The sequence below is a fragment of the Thermobia domestica genome, chromosome 10 (genome assembly GCF_964235325.1).
Source record: "Thermobia domestica chromosome 10, izTheDome1.hap1.1, whole genome shotgun sequence".
Lineage (NCBI taxonomy): Eukaryota > Metazoa > Arthropoda > Insecta > Zygentoma > Lepismatidae > Thermobia > Thermobia domestica.
In genome coordinates, this window is record NC_137463.1 from 126,053,952 (window position 1) to 126,081,683 (window position 27,732).

The window sequence follows — 27,732 nt, forward strand, 5'->3', positions numbered from 1 at the left end:
GGTGCATTACCATCAGCCTGAAACAAAGCGAGCGAGCAAGGAGTGGCGGCAGGAAGTTCCACTCCGATGAAGAGGTACGCAACGCGGTGCACGAGTGGTTGCGCCGTCGCCCAAAATACTTTTTTTCTGCAGGTATTCAGGCTCTTCCGAAGAGCTGGCGGACTTGCATTGAACGAGGAGGGGACCATGTTGAAAAGTGATTTACTTCTGTACCCTGTGTGACCAATAAATAATATTTAAAAAAAAATAATTATGGTTTTCATTTGACTCCCCCTCGTAGTATATTTTAAGTGAGTACATTAAAGTTAATGATTATGTGATCATTAAATTCTATTATCTTTAGAAAATACGCTAGTGATGCAGAGAATGTAGCTGAAGATGTCTAAATTTGCCTAAATTAATAGCTATCTGTTCCTATCATTACTTCTGCTAGTATATTAGCCTTTATACACCGGGCTGGGATTTGAACGAAATCGTAGATTCTCACGTTGGGGGCCCTGGTGACTTCCTAATTATCGCAGGGTAATGGTTTATACCTCGTTGAAAATCTTATAGAACACTAATGCCAACGAGGTAACACCTGTTTAATTCCCGCTCTATTCATAGAAGAATAAGAAAAAAATCCTTTAAAAATATGAAAAATAGAATTTTAGGCTCTGCAAACGCTTACAGTCAGTCTACGTTGACAAAATGAAGCTAATATGTAGGAAATACACTTGTGACAATAATATAAAAATGGTGACCATTGCTGCAATACAACGCGAGAAAAAAATTCAGAATTTTCTAGAAATTCCTGTATCATTTTCGAAGGGCTATTGCAAATCTGCACGTTATCGGCCCTTCACGTTATATGTACACAATTCTTTCATTGTTGTCCGTAGAAAATACAGAAACAAGAATTATGCTTCTAGACCAATTCAGTGAAAAGATGTCTTATATGGAACCGTCCAGAAAATAAATGTAATTTACGTCAAAAAACTGAGACTCAAAAAAATGACCAACTTTGCTTCTCCCCTACCCAAACCATATAAGCAACAATTATTTTTGCACGGTATTAGCGTGTAGTGAACTACTTTATTGCTACACATATCAATTTTATGACTGTACCACGTGTACCAGCAAAGGCGGGAATGACCCCAGAAAAAACCTGATGCAACAAAACAACAAAAAACACGAACTTTACTTCCCCATTTCCGTCGTGGTATCTCACATACGTAAAATGCATATCGGCAGCAAGCTTCGTCCTTCAGGAACATGTTGATACCAAAGTTATTTTCCTAGCTTAAATAGGGGCTGAGCTATTAAGGTTTAAAGCCTTGACACATTAGTTGCGTCCTTCGGCGTTTAAAGGTCAGTACTCACAATGGTTAAAAATTGGATAATTAGGGACGATCAGTTAATATCAGTTAAAACTTAATGTTAAATTAACAGATTAGTTGTAGAAAACTTCAACAACAAAAGTTAATAAGAAAATTTTGATCACGTTTTATACACATTTTTCTATAATTAATACGAAGGAGGAGATATATACACTCACTATCTGAATTATGAAATGTATTTTCTGAATTTTCAAATGATAGAGGGTAGAAAAAGAGGAGTACAGTAAGCGGAAGAAATATTGTTTGTAAAGTTACATTTGAAGAAACTGATCCTATTGCTCTAAAGAGGAATTTTCTTCAGTGATTGGGTTCTCTGTTTCTGGACAAAGTAAGAGTGATTGTAAATATATTCTTTCTAGAGAAAAGATCTAGAAAAGTATGGGAATAGGGTTCACACATACACACACACACACATAACGGAAAGAATTTGTATTTCTCTTCCAAAGACCTTTGTTTTCTTCTTCTTTTTCGTCTTTAATTCTCAGAAGACAGAAGAGGCTCAAAGGATTCTGGGCGAAGGTCTTCGGAATGTTTACTACTCGTAAGGATGAAGCCAGTTTGCTTGCCCAACAGTCAATCAGAAGCGAGTCTCTAGGGATTTTCCTTGACTAGGGTAGGTAGACAGAAGAAGAAAGAATAGAAGACTTTTAAAATATAAAAGTATCCTTTTCCAGAAACTTAATATATCTCCTTTAATAATTCTGGTATAAGGAAACTTTGGAGATCATTTATCGATATTGCTTCATATTTGCAAGCAACTGACGACTCAAGTAAGTTAGTAAAGGAAAAATAAAAGAGTAATTGCAAGAAATGTATGTATTTTTTTCATTTTTTCTTGGAAATACATATATTCTAAAATATCTGCAACTAGTTTCAATTTATTCACTCAACCTCTTCCTAATACTTTAAAAGAAACCCTCCAAGAAACAGAGACTTGGGGACTTGATTGACATGAGAGGAAATGAGCAGTAGTAGAGAATTGGATTTTAAAATAGGTATCCCGGGAAAACGATATGCAGAAAGATGAAGATGATGATGAAGAACTCCCACATAAATACAAATGAAATGATTTGATATATATGAGTTCAAAATTATTTCGTTTCGCAACTGTTTCCAGCCGTTAGAAAGAAAAGATTAACTACATGGCATAATATGTTGAAAATAGACAATATAATAATAATCGCAAAAATAGTTCATACTTTGTTAAAAAAAAAAAAAAACTATTTGCATTATTGCGTTGGGAGATATGCTCACTGATTTCTCCCAATATTGCATGGATACCTCAGCCGTGTCCACAAAAAAATATTCCTTGTGCAAGTGTCTAAAAATAGTTATAAAAATCCTGGTTGGTTGAGTTTAGTGTCCGATTCAGCGGCGAGGTTTTATGAGACGTAGACCTACAGGTTAATAAAGGATCCGAAAAAAATTAGCTTTTGCCGGTAATCGAATCCGGGTCTCCCACATCGAAGATGCGTACCGTAACCATATAAGCAGGAAGAAGATCCATAGAATTGTTTTCATAATTCAGTATGACTATAATCTACGTTCTGCGTTCTAGAATAAATAGTTGATTTAGGTTAGGAGATTTTCGACTGGGATCCATTCGTCATCTTTAAGATGGCAACAAAACAGGATTTTGAAATGTGGTTATGGAGAAAATTGGAGAAAATATAGGATCAAAAGTCAATTAGAAAGTGTTCGAAATGAATTAAAAATAATTTAAAGAACAATAAGCTGACTAGTACATTAGTAGATTAAAAGAGCAGTTCGACTTAGAAATGCATTTTTCATAAATTATTTCCATTTGTAGAGTTGACTCTTATAAAAGAAATGGTATTTGTTTTATCGCGATACTTCAGTCGTTAGTGAGTAAACAGAGGAAAAAAGATTTTGTGATAACGTTATACGTGGTCAAGCAGAGAGAACAGGCTTCCATACAAAGTGCCAAGCATTGCGTTTCTGAGAGGTCCAGTGGCACGTTCTAAAGTGCGATTTCCTTTCCCAGAACTGATTGCAAAAACTTAGAAATGTCATCTGCATGTAGAAATGATAAGATGTGATGGTGGGCTGCACAAAAGCTCTTATAATATTATAAAACGTAGTTTTCCTACAAAGCATAAGTTTAGCGTTTCACAAAAGAAACTAAAATTTCGAAACCAATACCATGTAAATAGATGGCGGATGAAATTGCTACAACACCTAAGTATCGTTTCTTTAATCATGCTTCCGATTCCCAAACATAAGTTTGTACATTTTCATGTTTTGTTGCAATTTTTAAAGCTGACCCTATAATTTCGTGCTTCAAGGTGTGTATAGGAGTGCGACATATGTGGCAAAAATGAAAAAAAAAAAAAAAAAAACATCTGTCAGTATAAGAAAAATACTTTACCGGTTAAATTTGTTTCATACGCACGGCTCTCCGCGGAACAACTGTCGTCACCTGTTTCATCATTGTCACTTGATACAGAAAAATTATACGAAATCAATGTCATGAGGAACATTGCCATCGTTCACTGATTCCTTCTACGGGCCGGTATTTTTCACTCCTCAATCCACATTGTATAGCAGTTGTTTTAACATTTATTTCTAAAGCAGTACCGTCACAATCATGAGTGACACGGTTGCTATTACCCTCTAATACCTCGTCTCGACTACAACTGTCAATTGCGTCTTGTACGATATTTTTACGTTGGTAACTGGGCATAGATCGGCGCTTACTCAATGGCTCGGATTCTAAACCTTTCAATAATATACCTGGAAGAGAATTCTTTCTCAGTTTGTGTGTAAATAATTCTCCTGGCATTAGCTTTTCTTTCAGTAAACATGACTGCTCGAAGTCGGACTCTTCAAGATGTTTGGAATAAGCATGAATGTTTTCATTTGGCACAAAATATTTCCTATCGAGTTCCTTGAGCCATAATTTATATCAGTCTGGTGATTTCTCACGACTTGGAAACGTAAAAAAAGATACTTTATGTTCTCAGCTTTAATCGCACGAGAATTACAACTGAAAACAGCACGTGTTAGGCATTTCTACCTCAATTCACAGACATAGCTCAAGCTGTTCTAACACATGTTTTCTACTTAGCACCAGTGTTTCTTTCAGAAAAAAATGTCTCAGGGGGGCACACTTAATATTCGGAGGGGCACATTATTTTCACACAATACTATTATATTTAGTATATTATAGACATATTATTTTGGTATCTTCTGGGAGACACTCTCAGAGCTCCGGGAGACAGTGGCACCACCAAAAACATGTCTGGAAGAAACACTGCTTCGCGCAACACTGCTCTCTCTATATATATTTTATACTAATGCTATAGGAAAAACAACTAACAAAAACGTCCCTCAAGAATTCAACAGAAAGCAAGACTGTTAACGAACCTAAAACAAAATCTATTAAATCCACTGCACTATTAAAGGTTTATCAGCTGCGTACAAAGTAGCGGTTGCTGAGTTCCTCTCGTAGCCCACCGGTGACGTCAGCATTTGCGATTCATCAAAAACAAATGCCTATAGAAGCTGAACGAGACGGCCTATGAAGATTTTAAAAATACGAGTCTCTTATTTTTTGTTACTCTTTCTATTGCACCAAACTCGTTTTTAACTCGAACTGCTCCTTTAAGAAGAAATTGTGTTCTAATGCTTGTGGTGGCTATACTGCGAACAAAGTGATTTAGAGATAAAACTATGTGTAATTTATTCGGTATATTAAACTGAACAATTCCAACGTATAAATGGGCAGATTACGCAAGTAGCATCGAAACCTTAATTTGTGGCAAATAATCAGCTACTTTTCATGATGATGATAAGATGCAATATGACAAGCGACGTGCTTTTGACGATTGTTTACTAAGATTTTTGGTTTAACTATTGAGAACTCTCTTATGCAAATTTTGCATACTTCACTGTCTTGTATTGAGTACAAACATTGAGTTGATGTTGACAATAAACACTGTATAGAAAAGAAAAAAAAATATTAATTATGGAGGTTCTGGAGAAATTATAGGTACTTTTGGTCTTCTTTTATTTTGAAGATTAATTAATTTCCTGAAAGACCCTGATTTAGAATCCTACTGCACGGAAGGCAGATAGCTGAAGTTAAGCATCTTGCTACATCTTTCCCTAACTAATTTCTTCAACATATGATTCTGTTAATGCTGAAATGTGCCCAGAAAAACTATCCTTCTAGTCTGGGGCTAATAGTTCCTACGAAAGTTTTACTCATATGTCGAGAACCATAATTTGTGGAACGACGTGAATGTTCTACTCTCTTTATTCTCTATGTGGTTAAATTCTATTTTTAATTTTGTCCATAAATTAAGGATAAATGTTGTGATTAAGGAACAACCTCTATGATCGCTGAGATACCCCATAACTAAATACCTAATGCGGTGCATGGCGTATATATCTAAGAATATAGATACGTAAGTTATTTAAATAAATGCTTTAGAAAGAAATAACGTATAATGATCAATATCTACAGAATTCACACACAATATTTCATTAAATCTAAGGATCAATTCTCGGATTGATGGATTGGCTTTTAATATCCTTTCTTAACACAGTACACTATATGAGACATGGCTACTGCTCATAATGAAATTTAAGTCCATACTTCAGCTTGTATTCGAAGCAAGAACCAAAAACCTGTCAAACTGGAAGCGCTTATATAGAAACCAAATATGTTAGCAATTTGTCCAGGAAAGGACATTTGTATATTTTTCGAAGCAGATTATTGAAGTGGAAGCATAAAGTGAGACGTATCTGTCAAAATACGGTACTTGGTTCCCATTCTCTTCAGTAAATGTTCAGTTCAAATCTAATTTCAAATGTATTGTGCTGTAACGCACTGAAATCAGAACACATTCTTTTTCAAGTTACTCTGTTAGAAATATGCGTCACATGGATTTCCCTTCTTAGTGTTTTTTTTTTTTAATTCGTTGATGATCGATTCATTGACAGCTATAAGCAATTCTCGACTGGTTTGAAACAAGTTTGCTATTATTAGTCATAAAAGTTGACAACGGGTTAAGTTGATGATTCTTTTCTCCATCCCTTACCCGTTCAAAGTTGACAACGAGACACACGCTTCTACAGAAAATGTTGATGGTTCAAAAAGATAAATGGATCTTCTAGCCAGTCTTCCTGTATGTGCATCAATTAATATATTTTTTCTGCGTGATACTGACATATTTTACTAAATTCAAAATCAAGAACAACTAGTTACATGTTATTGTATTCTATCATCGTTGTTTTTGAGTTAGTATACAGTGCGCCTATTTGTAATTCCTGCAAAACTTCCAAGACACGTTGTATTATTTTAAGGTTAACATAATTTCATAACTGGAAGTAAGAGCTATATTGCAATGAGATAAAGTTTGTTCCAAAGGGGAATTTTAAAATTTTGTTTTGCATATAGTGATGAGTATGATCATCATCATCTCTATGCACAAGAAGACGTCATTCCAAGTTACAATTTATTCAAAAGATGGTGTAGTGTGTATTATAACTTCCTGAATTAGAACTTGTGTCTTAGTGAGTAAAACGTTCCAAACAACGTTTCAAAAATTTCTCCAACGGAAACAGGTGTCCAGATAGTTGTCCTTCTTGCTTGGTTTGAGTCGAGTAAGAATAAGATAGAAATGTCATTTGAGGGGTATAGGAAGTCGAATTTCCCCCCCTGAGTTTGTGATGCATATATATTAATCGATGATAAAATAATATACTATCCTAACGAAAAATGTAAATACTTATATCGGCAGAGAAGTTGGCGTACATTCTCAAAACAAAATCAAAAGTCTGAAGTAACGCTATGGGAATAATAAAATGAAAAGGGTAAATTTACCCTGCAATGTGGTAAGAAATTAATTTTACACTGTAATTTTTGCAACAACAAAAAATGGATTTAAAGAAATATGGAGTACATGTTTTTAACGCTTCTCATTTGTCCTATTGGCTTAGGATTGAAGTCGTTTGTTAATAATAGGTGAATTTATGCCATCTTGAAAAATGTTCTGCGATTAACTCAGTAAAATTGCCTCGATTTTCATGAAATCGAGGCAATTTTATGTTTGAAACTTAATATTCTTGCAGTAATTATAGTTGCAATTTGTCAAAGACAATAACGTGAATTCACAACTATTTAAACGAAATCTGCTTGACAAGAAGTTTTCTACAGATCACTACCGTTTCATAATAACATAAAACATTATTATTATGAGGCCCTACAATGAAGTATATTATTTGGGATTGTTAGTCAGGGGCAATGGGTGAAGTCTCGATATCGCTTAAGGAAGCATTTTTAACTATAACTTGTTTACAAATTACAGAGAATCATGAAAATAACGTATGATTCCTTTTAATCTATTCAATGGAGTTTATTGCTTGGAATTGGAGTAATGGAGTATTCGCTTGTGTATAAGGAAATCGTGTAAAACAGCCTTTTTTCTACAAATTACTAGATTTCCATGAAATAGGATATTGTGATTTAGTTGAGGCTTTCCAATCAAGCTGTTAGTTATTATAGAAATCAAGGGGTAATTCACCCCACTTTAAGAAAGCATATCGATGAATTCGTCAAAACTTCTAGAAACTATTTAGAATTAATTTTCATTCAATATATCCTGGGTTTTATAAATCGTAACATGGGTTTCCTTTAGAGCTTAAACATTACTCCTGTTCAGGGTACGGAACAAGATTTAGGAGCATAGCGAAGGAAACTCCAATTTAAAAGAAAAACTCGTTCGTTCTTGATTACAATGCTTCATTTTATATCAGATTTTAACTACGCAGCTTTATTTTACCATTTCTCATGACGCAAAGTTTTTTTTTTTTTTTTTTTTTTATCAATTACACGATTACTTTTGTGAAATCTACCCGATGAATGTATAAAGAGGAAAATCTTGAATTATGTATTTGTAAATTTTTGGCCAGTTGAGAAGACCGGTAGCTATAATACTCTCCACAACAAAAGTTGTACAGAGCGGGTATATGTTCCATCATTGATACACCCAAAAAGAAGCCGGCCGTCATTAGTCTGTCTTGTCGACATACAAAATGTATAAAGTATTTTTCTAACTTTAGTAAATTATAAGTTATATTAAATGAATTTTCTAGTGTCACTTCCATAGTTACGTAATTTGGGATAAAGAAAACGAATCATAAATGAAAGTGAATGATTGTGAAATAATTAGTGGAATGTGAATGTGGAAGGAAATGGGAGAACTCCAAGAAATCTCATGGACAGGAAGTTATCCTATGTAAATTATTGGTTGTTGATTGATTGATTCAGAATTAAGCTTGCCTTTCAGCATTGAGGCTATGCATGAATCTGGAACTTAATGTGGTATAAGAATCATATGAGCCCCTACCGCGAATCCAACCCGGATCTCTCGCTTCAAAGGCGAATGTAAATTATTGTAGATAACAATGTAGGTATAAAATCAAACTAATATACTATATTATAATATCCTCTACATATGACGATGATCCGAGTGCTCTACCACAACAACAATACACAGCAGGCAATGAATGTCATCGTTCAACATGTGCCGGCACCTTCGACGGCATCAGCCTTGATTGATCACTCGTGTCCTCTCTTGGCTGCATCTAGGCCCAGAGTAACCCAATCCGTATCTCTTGGTGGCGCCAGGGCCCTGAGAATTCCTACCACTCTCATGGCTAAATCTGAGCCCTGAGAAGAAAAAAACTTATACAAACCTCTTGGCTATGTTCAGGCGTTGAGGTTCTGCATAACTTGCCCCTTTGATGCGTATGGGGACTGGACAAATCCTAGTCACCTATCATCAAATTAAGGGACACTATTGTTCCTCAGACCATTTTTATTAAAAAAAAAAAAAAAAAACAATACTGTACTGTTTTATAGCGAGGTTTCATAAGAAACGGTTTCGGGAGAAAGTCCAAATCGCGTGCATCACCATTTGTCTCTACCAACCTGCTTCTGAGAGAATTTTAAAATTTTCCCCTAGCAATCTTCTACCTTGGGTCTTTGCCCTCAGACTTCCGCACTTGCTCGATCTACGGTCTCGCACTCTTCATATCCCTAATTACCTTTAATCGCAAGGATTTCGAGATATGGCTCTCTTATATTAACAATTTTAAAACACACTTTTCCTTCTTATCTTTTTTCTTTCCTTCTAAGAGAAATACAAAAAAAAAAAAAAAAACACTAAAACATTTCTTTAATTAACGTGTCTATACTCGTATCGAAATTGAAGATATAACCATTTATTTTAACGATGACAACAGCACCCTTTTCTCTCTATCCGCTTTTTCTTCCTTCTAGGGAAAATATAAAAGAAGGTGAAATGGTCTTTAGATATTTTAAATGAAAAATCTAAATATTAAACTTTATGTTTCTACCTTAATGAATTTCATTCTATGACCAACCTATTATGAAAATTGTAATCCTACGCTTTTTCTTCCCTTCTAGCATAACTATCCGAAACGGTGAAACATATGTCTATTGTTTTAAGTGAGGAGCCACAAATTCTATGAGCTTGCCCAAATTTCAAGTTCAAGCGATTTAATCTGGGCATTTATCAATCAGGCAGTCAAGGACAACTTCTTTTATATATTAGAAATATATCATTTCCATTAAGCTTGGTATTCTAAGTTTACACACTTAAAAGATTGAATTTTAGTTTAAAACGATCGAAACCTAAAAATTGTGAACAAAGTAATATATTAGTACTTAGCAATATTTTAATGTATGAATATTTTAAAGCTTTTGCTAATGAAGCTCAGTGAGATGGCTGAATCTTTGTACTTACTGAGGGATGTTCACTCTTGACACTCTGCAAGGCCTTGTTTTGGGGCGGCGGGGGCGTCTTGCTTTCTGGAACGAGTGCACCTGCTCCTGACCCTGAGCCAGTCGGGGTCTTGCTAGGCGCTCCCGCAGTCCTATAAAGAAATATAAATATATAAGCTTCAATCTTGTTTACTTTCAAATACGTTGGGATAGTATTATAGTTTGGACTTGAAACAAAAGTACTTTATAAACAAGAATTTAACATTTAATCATTTCATCAGTATACATACAGTCAATAGATTTTAACTGTGAATGATCACAGAGAAAGTTGCACCGAACATGATCTTAGGTAACAGAAAGTTCATATTTCTGAGCATTCGTAAAGTATGAAACCTTTAAGTAGCCTAATGGTAACATAATTCAATGTATTTAATCTATTTTTTGCACATTAAAAGCAGAGCCGGATTTATGTTTGGTGGGGCCCTAAGTTATTGAAGGTTACGGGGCCCTTTATGCGTCCAGATGAACGTAGGCACCCTGTGTACAGAAATAAACAAATTAGCAGAAGGGGCCCCAAAACTTGCATCATAGGTGCCCACACAACACGGATCACTGTTGGTATATATAGATTTTATTTTATTGCTTTTCTTGTATTTTGGAATGTACATTCAGTTTTTTCTTTAATTTTTGAGGATGAACACTTAACGGGTATAAGCGTGATGGTATAAGATGGTATATGCGCTTGTTGATACGCTACAGTGGAGTATATGTAGTTTCCTTCTTACATTTCTAGGGCTTCTAGCTAAATACCGTATACGTCCATGTAATGTCCGTGTTTTGGTTTTCGTGACGTGAGTTGAAACTACTACAAAGTCTATATTTACCAAACGTTACTAATATTCAGTAGTATAAAATAAAGCAATTAAAACTGATTATTTCTAAATTTCAGAAAAACGATATACTTTAGATCTCTACCTTTGATTCATTTTTTAAATAAAATTATCTTATGTATATCATTATTATATTTTTCTAATAGAGCAAAACAACCAATCATTTCATAATGAAAACGAAAGGTATTACTGTTAAGCGAAGGAAACTAGCCAAGGAAAATTAGTAGTAATAACCAACTGAGTAATAAAATGCCTAAAGAATGATGACTATTTAATCTACTGCTTTTTAAAAAGGTGAATAAATACCCTTGCAGTGAAAAGTAGAATAAATGCATGACTCTGAAGTCTTTAAGTAGCAGTTTACTGCATTCCATCATATTTGGAAAAGAGTTGAATGTTTCAAAGCAACTTCTTATTGTTACCTTATTGGGGTATTGTTGAACTAACAATGCTTTTCCAACTTCTTGATATAAACGTTGTAGAACGACTCAGACAGTAAAACGTCGCGCTGGTAACTAATGAATCTAAAATAGGCCTATTCTTGAGAAACGTTCATACTTGTGTTTGATCTATGAAAATTGTTGATTCATGATTCACACTGCACACTGGCAGAAACAGTGTTATGAGCAGAGATGGGCATTTTTGCTAACCCTCACTCACCCTCACCCTCAATTGACTCCCTCACCCTCACCCTCAACCACCCTCACCCTCAGTTGACTACCTCACCCTCACCCTCAGCCACCCTCACCCTCAGTTGATTTCCTCATATTCGCCCTCAGCCACCCTCACCCTCAGTCGACTTCTTCACCCTCACCCTCAGGCACCCTCACCCTCAGTTGATTCCCTCATATTCGCCCTCAGCCACCCTCACTCTCAGTTGACTTCTTCACCCTCACCCTCAGACACCCTCACCCTCAATCGACACTTTCACCCTCACCCTCAGCCACCCTCACTCTCAATCGACATGTTCACCCTCACCCTCAGCCACCCTCACCCTCAGTTGATTCCCTCATATTCGCCCTCAGCCACCCTCACCCTCAGTCGACTCCTTCACCCTCACCCTCAGACACCCTCACCCTCAGTTGATTCCCTCATATTCGCCCTCAGCCACCCTCACCCTCAGTCGACTCCTTCACCCTCACCCTCAGACACCCTCACCCTCAGTTGATTCCCTCATATTCGCCCTCAGCCACCCTCACCCTCAGTCGACTCCTTCACCCTCACCCTCAGACACCCTCACCCTCAGTTGATTCCCTCATATTCGCCCTCAGCCACCCTCACCCTCAGTCGACTCCTTCACCCTCACCCTCAGACACCCTCACCCTCAATCGACTCCCTCACCCTCACCCTCAGCCACCCTCACCCTCAATCGTCTCCCTCACACACACCCTCAGCCACCCTCACCCTCAATCGACTTCCTCACCCTCAGCCACCCTCACCCTCAATCGACTCCCTCACCCTCAGCCACCCTCACCCTCAACCGACTCCCTCACCCTCAGCCACCCTCAACCGACTCCCTCACCCTCAGCCACCCTCACCCTCAATCGATTCCCTCACCCTCAATCGACTTCCTCACCCTCAGCCACCCTCTATCAACTCCCTCACACAGTTTCTTTCATGTACTAAATAAACAATAAGTAAGGGTTAATATGATTCTCATTCGAATGATTGAAATTTATATATTGTAATATACGTAGATATACATTATATCTACGGTATAATATTATTTATATTTCAGTAAACAAATATATATATAGTACATTTTGTGAAACAGTCACATATATCATGTTTAAACATCTGATAAACGTAAAAAAAAAAATATCTATTTCATCACACACTTCTACACCTAGCACTCAATTTTCGACAACGACAAACACATTCAATGTTACCAGAACACAGAACAGGAACTGGAGACCACAGTTTAGCACTATAATTTTTTTTAAAAAAAGGAAGAAGTCCGTAAGTTCAATATCTTAGTCAAATCTTTTCGGAATTAGTGATAAAAAATTGAAATAAGAATATAATACCAGCGAAGAAATATAAAGGGAAATAGAACGGATTTACTAAATAAACTTAGAATTTATATTTCATATACTTGTATATATATATATATATATACAGTGTGCGAATTAGATAATCTATATTGGGTGGGATAAAATTAGGCCACAGGACATAGTCTGAAGGTTCAAATTTCAAAATTAGACAATAAATGCCTTACCCCCCATATATATATATATATATATATATATATATATATATATATATATATGTGTGTGTGTGGGTGGGTGTGTGTGTGTGTGACATCTGTAATAAATAAGAGATTTATTAATTTAATAATTCTACCGACAATAACTATGCACATATATATTGTCTGACACACACACACCCCACTAAACCTTTCTGAACGTGTTTTAATGTTGTACTCACTCTTGTCCCCGTAGCTCTATAAGGTTTATTTAGTTAATAATTCGCCTCGAGCGATAGCCATGATCACAAGCATATGTTAATTTTTCCACTCATATTGAAAGCTTCCACTTTGCATTAATACCTACAGGTTGCGAAAAGAAACCTACTTCAGTCTTGTGAAAACCACTAAAATTATCAGTTAAACCGGACATTTTTTTTTAAAGAAAATCTAGATATTAGCCTATCAAATAAGAAATGGATTGTTGCTGGTCCCGATTTCTCACATCAAGGTCAAATCGAAGGCCAAATATTTAAAATCTCTTAATTCAAATTTCGAGCTTGTGCTTCTACTTCCCGCTAAAGCTGTGCTCATCACGACTTTTTTTCTCCAAATATCGATTCCGTGATGGGCACAGGAAGTCAACACTTAAAAATTACTTTACTGTTTGGTTGAAGATGAGTTGATTCACTATGGGCTACGTTATTCAAATAAAGTAAAACATTACACTGAAGTTTTTCAGACAACATTAATTGCGTGGACAGCAAACTGTACAGCGAAAAGATGGAAAAATGAAGGGTTAACTTAAAAAAAAAAAAAAAAAACGCTTCAGTTCAAATGCTTATACAGACACGGACAATCACACGGAGAACCAGTCGTATTAACAAATGCTGAAACAAATCGTGAATTATTCGCTTATTCACCTAAAAGTCACCTTCATTAACATGTCTGCTCACTAGGAGCGTATCCCCCAGCGTGTACGTTAACATATACTTACGAGAGAATACCTATATCTCAGATTTTGAGTACAGTTTCAAAAGTTCATTTCCGTAAACTGTAAAAGCAGTGATTACTATGCTAATTATTACAAATTAAATGCAACTTTTGAGTTGCATACACACAACCTACTAGGGAATGAAGACCATGTGCTAACAACGAGTACACTGGAAAATGAAATAACATGTTATAACAAAAATTAAAATAAGATGATAATCGATACAAATATAGAGGATGAATATGACATATCCGAACTTCGCCAAGTATGGTAGAAGAAGCTATTTGTTTACTTCTTCTTGGCCAACCGCTAATAACATTTATAAATCTATCTGTGGCTTTGTTATACGCAATTAGTACATTCAAATTCACAAACGATGACGAACTGAAGGGTACGAAGGTACAGTTGCAAGTAACAACCGTAGTCATAATAATATAGTTCTACCAAACAACGTTGAAAATAGTGGGTAATTAGGTGGTAAGTAGAAATGACCAAAACTGAACAGTTTACATCGATCATTTCGAAATACAGCCAGAAGATTAAATTTACAAGAAATAACAAAAATCAGTGAAATTTGGAGTTATACTAAGCATAGTTTGAGGGGGAAAGCGAGCATCCCCGGTGGGGATACTTCAGCTGATTTCTTTGGGGGGGAACAAAATGTGATTGAGAGGGAAAATCCCCCTCATCCCCCCCGGTAATTCGCACCCTGTGTATATATATATATATATATATATATATATATATATATATATATATATATATATATATATATATATAATGGCCATTTTGCACTGTGATCGCTCGCGCTCGGGTTCACCAAGACAAGAAAGAATATCAAAGGGTCGCGGACATAAGCTCACTGGATATAAGCTCACTACCAATAATATAATTACATTATAAGATAATTCATGCAATAAAGAATACAATAATGATAACTAAATACATTTATAGGTTAACTAATTTAATTGCAAAGGAAAATAAACCTGAATAATAAAATATTAAAAAAAAAAAAAAACAACTGAAAAGTGGCAAACAGAAAATATGACAAAAATGAAAACCAGATTTTGAATGTTAATATGAAGAAGATTTTGAATATTAAAAAATAAATCGAAAACGGATTTGGGCGAACAAAAGAGTACTACTTCCTTTTACTGAAGAAAGTAATCCAACCCCTGCTCTATGCTGAAACTTTCGGTGCAGGAAATTTTGCAGCACAGAAATATTGGTAAACGAAATTTTGGTGAAAGGGTGTCTCCTTATTATGTTTTTTTTTTTTTTTTTTTACTATGGCTGAAATCAACTCAGAAATATAACATTTTCCTTTAGAAAGAAATGAAATGAAATCTTTTAAGTTTTACGTCCCACGATTATGCCAGTTATGCTAAAGAAGACGGATGAATAACGAATGGAATGGTAGAATGAAGAAAGTGGGAGAACCACGAGGATACCCACGCACAAGGTAGTTGTCCACCACAAGGTTTACTTGGCGGGGACTGGGATGGAACCCGGGATCCAAGCACCAGAGGTGAAAAATCTACCACTGTGCTACCGCTCTCCCCGTTAAAAAAAAAACGTATGATGGGTATGAAGAGGTATTAAAGCCTAGACTTTGACTAGTAGTAGGCCTAATTCAGTAGAAAATAGAGCTACTAATGCTATATATCAGTTGTCATAGAATAAAATAATAAGGATGTTGCAGGGTTTAACGTGCTAAACGTGAGTTGACTTTGAGGAACTTGTAATAAAATGCTCCAAATATTTAAATCTGGGCTTTGACTACTTTTAGGCCTACCTTCTCAATAGAAAGTAGGCCATATAACTAACGTCATATAGGAGTTATCAGACATCAGAATAAAATATTAAGAATGTTGCAGAGTTCAAGGCTGTTATAATACTTTCAGACCAATGCTCATCAAATGAATCTCTTTCTTATTTTATTTATTAAGAACAAAACAACTTATTAACCAAAAGAAAAACCTTTGTGTTAGTAAATAAGAAAGAGATTTCTTTGAGTGTTAGGCTGCAAACACGACGACAGCACTAAGAAGCAAGGCCTAAATACATCTGAGTATGATGAATTCGTATAAAAAAAATCACAAACCAGAATCATGAATCCCGTTAAGTAACCAGATTCTATTATGTAAGTATGCATGCCTAATCATGAAAATATTTTAATGCAGTGATGAATTGTCCGACCTATAAGAAAAATTTGGTTCCAAAACTTCCAGGGCAAAAATTACGCCTACTGTAGCCCATGCTTAACACATTAAACTTGCAACATCCCTATTTAATTCTGATATCTGATAACTGCTATACAACATTAGTAGCTCTGCTTTCTACTGAATTATTAGGCCTATTTGTAATTGTGGTCAATGTCTAGATTTTAATATCCAGGGTATTTTGTTACAAGTTCCCCAAGGCCTGTCCACGTCTAATAAACGCAACTCCCCAACATTTTTTTTTTATACCTGATAAGTGATATAAGATACTAGCTCCATTTTCCGCTTAGGAAGTAGCCAACGCCTAAATTTTAATACTCGGTGAAAAAAAAATGAAATGAAATTTTTGAGTTTTACGTCCCACGGTTATGCCGGTTAGACTAAAGGAGACGGTGATGATGAGTAATGAATGAAATGGTGGAATGAAGAAAGTGGGAGGAAACGGCAGAACCCCGAGAAAATCCACGCACACGGTGTTTGTCCACCACAAAGTTCACTTGGCGAGAGCAGGGGTTGTTAATACTCGGTGGATTTTATTAAAAGTCCCTGAAGGGAGCTTATGTTTGCTATCGGTGAGCCGTTGTCCGCCCCTGTAATATAAGACTACCGGTGAGCTTATGTCCGACGGGCGGCGGTAATTTTGTCACCAAAATATTACCATATAGGTAATTTTGTCACCAAAAACTTTGTCACAATAATTTCATCACCAGTGTCTTTTAGAACATAATACAAGTGCAATGAATGAATCGAAAAAGCTTTTGAAATTGCTTTCTTTAATCTTCAACTGAAGCAAATCGAAATATAATAATAATAATAATAATAATAATAATAATAATAATAATAATAATAATAATAATAATAATTATTATTATTATTATTATTATTATTATTATTATTATTATTATTATTACTATTATTATTATTATTATTATTATTATTATTATTATTATTAAATAAATAGTTACATATTTTAGATATCGTATTTGAGATAGTAAGAGAATCCCAAGTTAAGTTGTAGTTCACATCTGATGTAGCCTCGCTGATATATTCGAAAGTGACGGAGCAACAGACATTTTGCTTGAGATATCATCGGTATCGAAAACCAACATTGAACCAAAATCAATTAATTCCAATCCTTTTCATTACATTATTCTTGACTAGCAGACAGAAAGACAATATACTACTAGCCAGAGCATGTGCCTTTGGAGCATAGGGTTCCGGGTTCGAATCTTGGTGGAAGGTCATTGCAAAGTTTCAACGCATAACGGTAGCTCTCGTATAGCTTCGGTGTTGAAAGGAACGCTAAATTCCAAGCCAACCAACTATGCAATTTACATCTTGATATTTTTAATCGATTCTCTTGTTTAACCAGATAATTTTCCTCTTCCCTTGATCTTGCCTTATTCTGAAATTCCTACTCTCTACCAATTTTATTCTTAGCTTCAGAACAAAGTTAGTACAACACGAGCAGTTCCAGTAATAAATAAAATAAAATAAACATATCTTTCGAAGGAAAATTTCTAAGCTGCGTGAAAAGAAATGTTTGAAAACTGAAAAAATATGTTTGTTTTACAAAACTAAGTTTCGTAATATTTTGGCAATGTAGTTTTTCGGTTGTTTCAAAGATTGGAAAGAGAATAAGATATATTGAATCCCAATTTAAATTATGTGTTGTTTAAAACATTTTTGTTATACCTGATTACCTAGCTATTAGAGGTGGTATTTTCTCCCTCTCTCTCATGCACACGTCTATGACTTAGACCGTCAAAGGGCAATTCTTCCACCAACTAACATATAAAATAATAGTAAAAAAAAAGAAAGAAAGAAAATAAAAGAAAAAAGAAAGAAAAAGGGCAAGGCATGTAATTTCAGTAATTTCTGTTAATATTCGCCACGAGACCAAGAATTTCGAGATTGAACTTGATCTTGTCTCGGCATATCTCGAAATACAACTGTCGACCTTGTTCACGATTCTGTTTCAGACTCTCGACTAAGGCTCGATATGTTGAATCTCGGTCTCATTTCGATTTACTAAACTCTGTCTCGAACTCATTGTCGTCTCGAAATTTCAAGACGAGAAACAAGATACTTGAAGCAGTCTCGGTTTCGGTATCATCCCTAGAGTATGTTGTGTATGGTCAAGCATAATTCTGGGACGGTAGGAGCAATTTCAATCAAGTTTGATACACATATGACATAAAATCAGAAAATAATATTGTAGGAATAAGACATCTCCAGTCCCCCTAGCGATGGATAGAAGGAGTGACATGTAAAATTAATCAAGAACGAACTATATTCATGTCGAATCCACATTTTTAATAGTTGCTAAGCTGATTGGGAGAGTCCAGATGGCATTCAAGCTCAGGTTTAGTCTAATAGAACAACAGATCTCCGTAGAACCTTCTGATAACTTTTAGAGATGAATAGAAATATTGAACCTACCAGAAGATTGTGAAAACAAACAAATATCTCTTCAAATATACATTTCAAATATTTTGAATAAATCTCTTATTCTTCCGTGTGTACAGTTCAAAGACTAAACCATATTCGATTGCTCATTAAATAAATACAAAATAAAAAAAAATCTTAATTTAACGTAGCACTATTATGGTCTTTCGGCTGAAGGAGATATGGTTAATGAAAGTGAATGATGATGAAAAATTAAACTGTGTGCTCTCCTACCGGGATTCAACCCTGGAACCACGTACAAAGAAGAAAATACGAGCTAGCCACTACACCAGCAGATAGGACTGCTTATTGCAATCGTGCTGAGCATCCCTTTGAGTATCAAGGTCATGACACGGCGACCTTCAATTTAAGGTGGAATCGTAAGCAACGTAATACGATCAAATTTCAAGGCTCTTCTAATAAGGAATCGAACCCAGGACACGGTGTAAGCAAGGCGCACGTGGATAATTGTAAATATTTTGCCGTAATTTAAAAGTAAATTATTTGGAGTATTTATATAGTTTTTGGCTAAGAAGAAGAAAAGAAAGGTTATATGCTCTTGTAGTTTCATTCATTGCTTATAGCATTGTTTCAAATTAGAAAAAAAAATCCACTGAACTCGAGCTACATACGTTAATTCATACTATCCTTCGATATGGACAACAAAGGAACAAAACCATGTGGAAAAATGCTGCTGCTCTGTGACAATAGGTAGCAATTTCCAAGAATTGTCTCACTCCCCTCTAAGCAGTGTGCTTTCAACCGTAAAATACAAGCATCACATGATCTCTTCATCTTTAGGAATGATGGGAGAATTTTGGAAACAATAAGTCTCATTCGGAGCTTAGGAAGTGTTACTCTCGTTTGAACCCGCGAAACTCAAGTGAGATAGTGCCACGAAGAACGTATAATGATCACTAGATCGTTCATTGCCTTCGAATAGTAGTGGCGAACTGTTTTACGCTTTGCGAATTTCTTTTTTTCTTTTTTTTTTGTTTTTGTTTTTACTTTTCAATTGCTTTTTGTAAATTCGTTGAACGTGAACTTCTATGGGATAACACAGAAGAAATATGTCTGACAATAAAATGCAACAAATCATGAAGAGCAATCTGGACCTAGTGGAATTTCAGGAAGACGCCGTCCTCCACAACGTTCCACCGTTACTGAAAGTCATGAGGAAATATATGCAAAGAAAAAGAAGTCAAAGGAGTATATTACAATGAATTACATTCTAAACGAACGATTAAGACATCACTATAGCACATGTAAAAGGAACGAATATTGAGGGAATTGAGGGAATGGTATTTGATTTGACAATTATCTTTGTCGCCAAGTCTAGAAGTAAATTCAGATTTCAGATCTCGCAAATAATGTTCTTCTATGAAACAGGCCCGTATCCACGGGGGCTAGGGGGGCCGGGCCCCCCTAAACTTTGGCTGGTCCCCTAAACGTTTCACGGTAGGCTTGCAAATGAACTATAATATGGTGATGAAGTATAATATGATTGGGTCGCCCTCCCCTAACTTCTACCGGCCCCCCCTAAATTTTTGGGCTGGCTACGGGCTTGCTGTGAAATGCATAGACTACTAAAAACAGTCCCATTTTTAAAGTTTATTTTATTTTTATTTTACATGCGTGGACCCACTGTTTTACAAGAAGAGAGTCCTTTGGAAAACTGGTGCATAATGCCTGTACTTTTTGTTTCTCTATTATGATTGCTGCACTTGCTACAGTACAAGAGGACATTTAAAACATACACGCATGTAGTCAAGCTCACCACACTATCTTGCAATATTGTTTTCGGAGTTTAAGATTTTACGAAACCACACACGTTTGTACAGTCAAGCCCACGTAAAGAATATATCATCTTCCGAGATATTAGCTTTTTTTTTAACTATTAAATTACATTCGTCCAAGTAGTCAAAAACATACGACAGAAAGATTTTCCCACAAAAATATGCTCTACATAGGAAAGCAAACACAAATCGAACACAGAAGAAGTCCAAAGTAAATAAGGGGTTGTTTGTCTTATTAGTAATTCCTCACGCGAAAAGCGGACGACAAGCTCAAGCGTCTCGGTGGTGACGTCACTATGAAGAGAGCGTAAAAGTAGGTTAAAAGATAGATTCTGCACATAGATTAAGAGCCGCATCTGGTTGAGTGGGACAAGTAATATCTACTGTACATATTTATGGCAATGGACAGGGGTTCATAACGCAGTTCGTAGATATATTACTGTATATAGACAACAATTATTTTAAAGTTAGTAGTCTTTCTTTCTAAAAACTTTATCCAAGGATGGAATACACAACAGCCTACATTATTGGTCTGAACTTCCAATTTCCATAACATTCATTCAAAGACTGTAGAAACGCACAATGCTGTAATATAATAAAATTTAAATGCATTAGTACGATAGAATAAGATATAATCAAAAAGAGAGAGAGAAGAAAAATAAAAAAAAGGGTCGAAAATAATCAACGAAAATTGGATATTCAAATTTCGTATATTGTATTTGATGATAACTATTTAGGCGGAAATCGATATCTTCCAGATATCGCACATTTTATCTGAAGAAAATTAATTTTAAAAATCGACACTCTCCAGGTTTCCCACGTGTTATATTTTATTTAAGAAAGGGAATTATCTACTCCAACACAGTCTGTAAAATAATAATAATAATAATAATAATAATAATAATAATAATAATAATAATAATAATAATAATAAAGTGATTTGCAGGTCGAGACAATAATAATAATAATATACAATTGTAATAAAAGAAATGGAAACAACTAAACTCCAAAACACAAGAAACGAAACAAGAATACCCAGCGCCTTGTCAATCACTCACTTTACCTAAACTGTAGAAATGTATCTGGTAGCCAGGCGACATTGCCGGCCGTGTGTGCAACCACCCAGAAGGAAGCATTGCCTTCGACAAAGCCGGTTTCGGTGATAACGCCGGCTGCATTGAAAAACAATCCTGTGGAGGATCAGGGAGCAGAACTGTCTTCATCTTCAACATTGGGAGGCGGGCAGATTTAAGGCTTATTCTGGGAGGACATCAATTTCATCTCACATTCCTTTGTGGGAATCGACACAAATCATCACATTTTTTCCTAAAATACACATTTCAAATCGGATTATTGGGGGGACAGTCCCCCCAGTTTCAAGATTGGAGAGGACATGTCCCCTCATCCCGCCGGGATTTGCGCCAGTGAATGCCGGTGCGTGTGCAAGCTAAGATTTCATTACATTGAAATCATGGCCGTCACCGACATTGCCGCAGCTGGCGCCGGCATTACCGGTATCGTGTGCAAATGCTTTTGTGAATGCCCAGTTGTTTTGAATAAATCACTTGGATCAGTTGAAGGCAACCTACAAGTTTTTTCCGCTTCCAATCTCTGTATTGTCCTCAATACCGTGTTTCCGCTTGCATTTGTCATCAACATTTCTACCAGCATGGGATGTTTCCTTTTGTCAAGTACATCACTTTTTCTTGGAAATCTGTTACCAAAGATTTCTCGCAGATTGACGCATGGTTGAGTGCTGGGGAGGGATCAAATCTTGCCTTTCGCTGTTGTTGTATGAACACTACGAGGAAGATTAGAAGACTTCGGAAGGGCAACTATGAGGCTGTGTTTTTGCCCCTCTGGCAAGTCGCCACCTGCGCATTCAGAAAAGTTCGCTTTTCCCTAAAGAGATCCCTGCTACTTGGAATACGCCCCAGGCGAATTATTTAAACTTGTTTGTTGCACACCAACATCTGGAAGGGAGATAGGGATCCGTTCTTTTCCAGTTCTTCCAAAGTGAATCTTTTACCATTAACATATAGATATTTGAAATTAAATTAGCACGTTTTCCATCCTTACGTGGTTCTTGCGTGTAGTGGCGGATCGTGGACATAAGCTCACCTATATTGATGCAGAAGCGGAAAAAAGCTAACCGGACATAAACTCACCGTAAATAATACAATTATGTTACTACAAACTATGTTATAACAATGATAAAAATTATGTTTGTAATAACCTAATAATAATCAGCGCCGTTGCTACAGAGGGTCTGAACCTCTAAACTCTCTAAAAAATCTATCGTGGTGGCAAATCTCAGTATGTCATAGAAAACAGCATGTCAAACAAAGGCACTAATGTTTTTATATTATTATTATTTATTATGAAATGATAGAGAGTACACACTCCACAATATGGCTATACATGATTTTGTATTGTACACAGTTCAAAATACATTATTTGTATTACATATATTAAAATACTCAATTGCAGCAGCACTGTCGAAGTACTGCATAATACATATTTTTTATTAACCTGTTTGAGATTTACTTTTTAGGTAAATTTAGACTTTCAGTCAAGCAGCTATTTCGTCGAGACTATTTATCGCAGGATTATGGTTCATACCAGAGATGGGCATTTTTGCTAACCCTCACTCACCCTTACCCTGAATCAACTCAATCACACTCACCCTCAACCACCCTCACCCTGGTCACCCTCAGCCACCTTCACCATCAATAGACTCCCTCACACTCACAGTTATCTTCATGTACTTAATAAACAATAAGTAAGGGTAAATATCATTCTCATTCAAGTGATTGAAATTTATATATAATAATATGCATAGGTATACATTATATCTACAGTATATTATTATTTATATTTCATATATATAAATTGAATAGATAGTCATTTTGCACTGGGCTCGCTCGAGCTCAGTTCCCTCAGTTGGGCTCCTGCTCCGGTTCACTTCTCTCAGTTGGGCTCGCACTCATTTCGGTTTGCTCTGACTTATTTTATTAGGATTCGGGCTCGCTCTTGATTATTGAGCCCGAGCTCAGTTGAGTGCGAGTGACGAGCTCGAGAGTTTGGACACCTATGTGCTAAGCCAAATTTGTAAAAAAAAAAAAAAAAAAAAAAACTATCTTTAGTATCCTTGGATATCTTATGACCCGTTGCTGCTGACAAGTTTTTAAAAAAGGAGACAGATGCCAATAAATATCATAAGTGCTGTTCTTGCCTTCATTAATTGGTATCGTAGTACAGTTGGAATTTTTCTTTTCTTCTGGGAACAATCAGGAGCATTTCAAATTTTGCTTGCGGGGGCAAGACCCCTTGATATAAGCAAAATTTCGCGTTTTTCACTGATTTATTGCTATTCTATTGATAAAATCTATACACATCTCAAACTCGGAAGGGGGCAAATGTCCCTCCCTGCCCCCCCTAAATGACGCCCCTGGGAACAATACGTGCCTTCGCACTATATTGCACCAAGCTTTCCTTATACAAGTGTATATATGCAAGTGATTTGGGAACCTAAGACTCCGCAATATTGTTCCGAATCGTGCCCCTCACCTTCTGACTGGATCAGATTATCTTCTTTCTCTTACTTTGAGGCAAGAAAACTTTGATTCTATAACGGTGTTCCCTCAAGAGCAGCCTCCGAATATAAGAATAGAAAATTTGAAAGGGCGAGTTGATTATAGCCTGTATTTTGCTAAAAGAACAAAAATTGAAGTTAATGAAAGCTTAAGTAAGATGTTTAGGAGTATGAAATTTACCTCATAGCACCACATTGAGTCTAGAAGTTATGTGTAATACATTTGAGAATTGTAAGCATAATGTGGTTCTACTTTTCGATCCATCTACACATTACTTTAAGTATATAAAAGCCGGTTCTTAAGTTGCATAATATATTACCTGACCAGGATAGCATTGTTGTTTTGAAGGGATTGCGCTGATGTTGTGTTTACATCAGTTCCAGGGCAAGCGCGGTGGGACAGGAGAGCGGAGAGTTTCACCCTGTAGTGTATTCAACGGTTTTTAAAAGTTTTAGTTTAGATGTTATACATAACATAATCTGTTTACGCTTAATAAAGAAAGCCATAAGTTATGTAGTTGTAGTGAACCATTCCTGCAATAATACAGATATATTGTGAATAGTGATATATGAATGGAAATTACCAATTTAAGAACAACATAGCACAATTGACAATTCAGTGAGCTTCTACCGTGTATTAAGCAGATTGTATAAAAATTGATTACGTTTTATTCGATTTCATTATAAAACAGGATCAACCTGTAAAACGAAGGAATGACAATGTCAATGACTAAAAGGTTAATTTAAGTTTGATAGCTTAGAGTTTTGCGATATACCTTGTAACTGTAAGTTTAAATCAAAATAAGCTTAAGGCTCACGATGCTTGTGTTTGTTTTAAGTGTATTTTATTGGTTGACAAATAAATTATTTTCTCGAGTTTTGGCCAGGGAAGAATTCCGATATGTTTCCACTCGAGAACTGTGGAAGTCCTCTCCGTTGGTCTATTGGCTAGTGCGTGTGCTTTGACTGTACGTGGTTCTGGGTTTGAATCCCAGTGAAAGACCAAAATTTAATTTTACAATCCTTCACTTTCATTAATCACCTGCGTCCTCTAGCATAAACAACATAATCATGGGCGTTAAAATAAAGAAATTTCATTTTCTTTAGAGAAATGAATCATTTGAGGGAAAAGGAGGTGAAGAAATTTTTCCTTCGTTTTTTAAAGATTTATGGGATTGGATAGCTTACCTTTCGGGATTGATTTGTAAAATTTGATTCAGTATATCCTTAATTTAAGATCATTATAGAAATCCAGCCCTTCGTAGTTTGAATAAAAGTATTGATAAAACATCACTGTATGGGTAGTGTAAGCGTAAGTATAACTGCTTCAGTACATAATAAATTCACAACTTTTATTTATAAGGAATGAAATTTCCCCTGGACTCCCTCTGAATTTCTCTCAGGTTCTAGTTATCATGTGACAAAGAATTAAATCTACTATCTGCTTTCACACACAATATAAATTTAAAAATTGGGAGCCTAGTGGTATCTTTGTGTCTGTAGTATATAATAATACTGATACGTTGTTTTCTTTAACATTTTAATGGCATTTGTCGATTGACTTCAGAGGACTGAGTTTAATCTATAAGCACAAGCTGTTTATAGTTAAACATATCAGATGTACGGTCTTGTTTAATAAAACCTTCCCCTCCTCCTCTTCTATCTGAAAAGCCCTATATTGTTATTCACATATGAAATCCAAAGACAAAGGCAATCGTCTTTATCCAGTTGTATTTTTATTTTAAGTGTAAGTATTAAAATGTGCTACACATGGTTGCAAGAGGTTGGGTGCCTTTTTTTTTCTTTTCTTGTTTTCTTCTTTTCTTTTCTTCTTTTCTTTTCTTTTTTTCTTTCTTTTTTTTTTTTGTTAATACTGAAATTAGCTACCTAATATTGGGAATCATGTTCTTCATGAATTGATGTAAGAAGCGGCCGCGTAATTTCTGGCCAATTGTTTCATCACTGGTATCATGAGCAATGAGATAACAACAGTGAAAGAAACTTCGTTCTTCTCAAACTTGATACTTTGAAAAAACTTATGAGAGGGGTTTCGTTATTCAAATACATATTCATTCTAATCAGTTTCAGAAGTAGAATTAATCTTATAATAACGCAATGACTGTAAGAGTTGCCTTGAAAATGTATTTTGAATGTTTTTTTTTTTTTTTTTTTTTTTTACGTAATTCAGAGATTTTTTCTGAATTTCACTGGAGTTATAAGGAACCTTCAATTATCGGGCACCCCACTTTAATCGCTCACCCTCCGCTCCAATGCAACATTGGGAATATTTGCAGCTTAGTGCAGCTTAAAGGAACATGAACGTACATATTTGATTTCTTACTCTCTTGCTCATAGCGTTGCCCTCGAGACGAGATGAGAATTCAGGTTTTGTCGTCTCGTGTCGTAAATGTTTTTAAAAGTCTCGTCTCGAATCAAAATTTCCTCGTCTCGTTTTGTAAATTTTTGTAAAAAAAAAAAAAAGTGTCCTAATTTCCGTCTTAGTTTCATGTAAAATTTATCAGAATTCTTCCAGGTTACGACGAGTCCACGAAAGATTGATATAACAACATTTAAATCATATTTATTATTGAAGTAAATTGTGTAATGAGTTGCGTATCTTTAAACGTTGATAAATGATCTTTATTGGGTTCATACAATTACCTTATCAAGTTATATCTATATATCTATATCTATCTATCTATCTATCTATCTATCTATATATATATATATATATATATATATATATATATATATATATATAGTATGGCGCTAAATTCGTTGTACAAAAGCAGAGGAGTGATTCCTGAGAGTAAAACAAACAAAAAAAGTTCCAATAAACATAGGGCGAAAACCCCGTCGTTAAGTGTTATAGGCTACCAAAAACATGAAAAAATGAATTTTAAAAGTCCATAGCTCCAAAACTATGGGATCTACTGTAGTCGGCTCAAGACTTCACATAGGAACTAGTATGTGTTCTATCCAAATATACATATTTTAGAATCCTAAGGTACTCACCTAACAATTTTTATGGAGGTAGTTGGAGAATACTTTATATCATAAGCCCGTAGTCAAACTCCCTCTATAAAAATTGTTGTGGAAGCACCTCAAGATTCTGAAACACGCATTTTTGGATAGGGCGCATACTAGTTCCTAAGTGAAATCTTGATCCGACTACGGTAGGTCCCATAGTTTCGGAGCTATGGACCTTTAAAATTCATTTTTTCCTCTTTTTGGCAGCCTATAACACGTAAACGATGAGGTTTTCCCCCTATGTTTATTGGAGCTTTTTTTGTTTGTTTTACTCTCAGGAATCACTCGTCTGCTTTTGTACAACGAATTTAGCGCCATACTATATATATATATATATACTAATTATTAATCATTGTTTACTAATTACTAAACAGTGTTTGAAATTGAGATGAAACATTTGGGTGAACTAGTCATACC

The 27,732-nt window shown here is 35.5% G+C and overlaps 1 protein-coding gene across 1 annotated transcript in view; it reads right to left on the reverse strand.

Moving 5' to 3' along the window:
* Positions 1-27,732, reverse strand: part of LOC145662702 (synaptotagmin-7-like) — a 605,329-nt gene that overhangs the window by 281,867 nt on the left and 295,730 nt on the right. Inside the window, 1 exon segment of the mRNA XM_081728554.1 lies at positions 10,178-10,307. Coding sequence (XP_081584680.1) covers positions 10,178-10,307 — 130 coding nt within the window.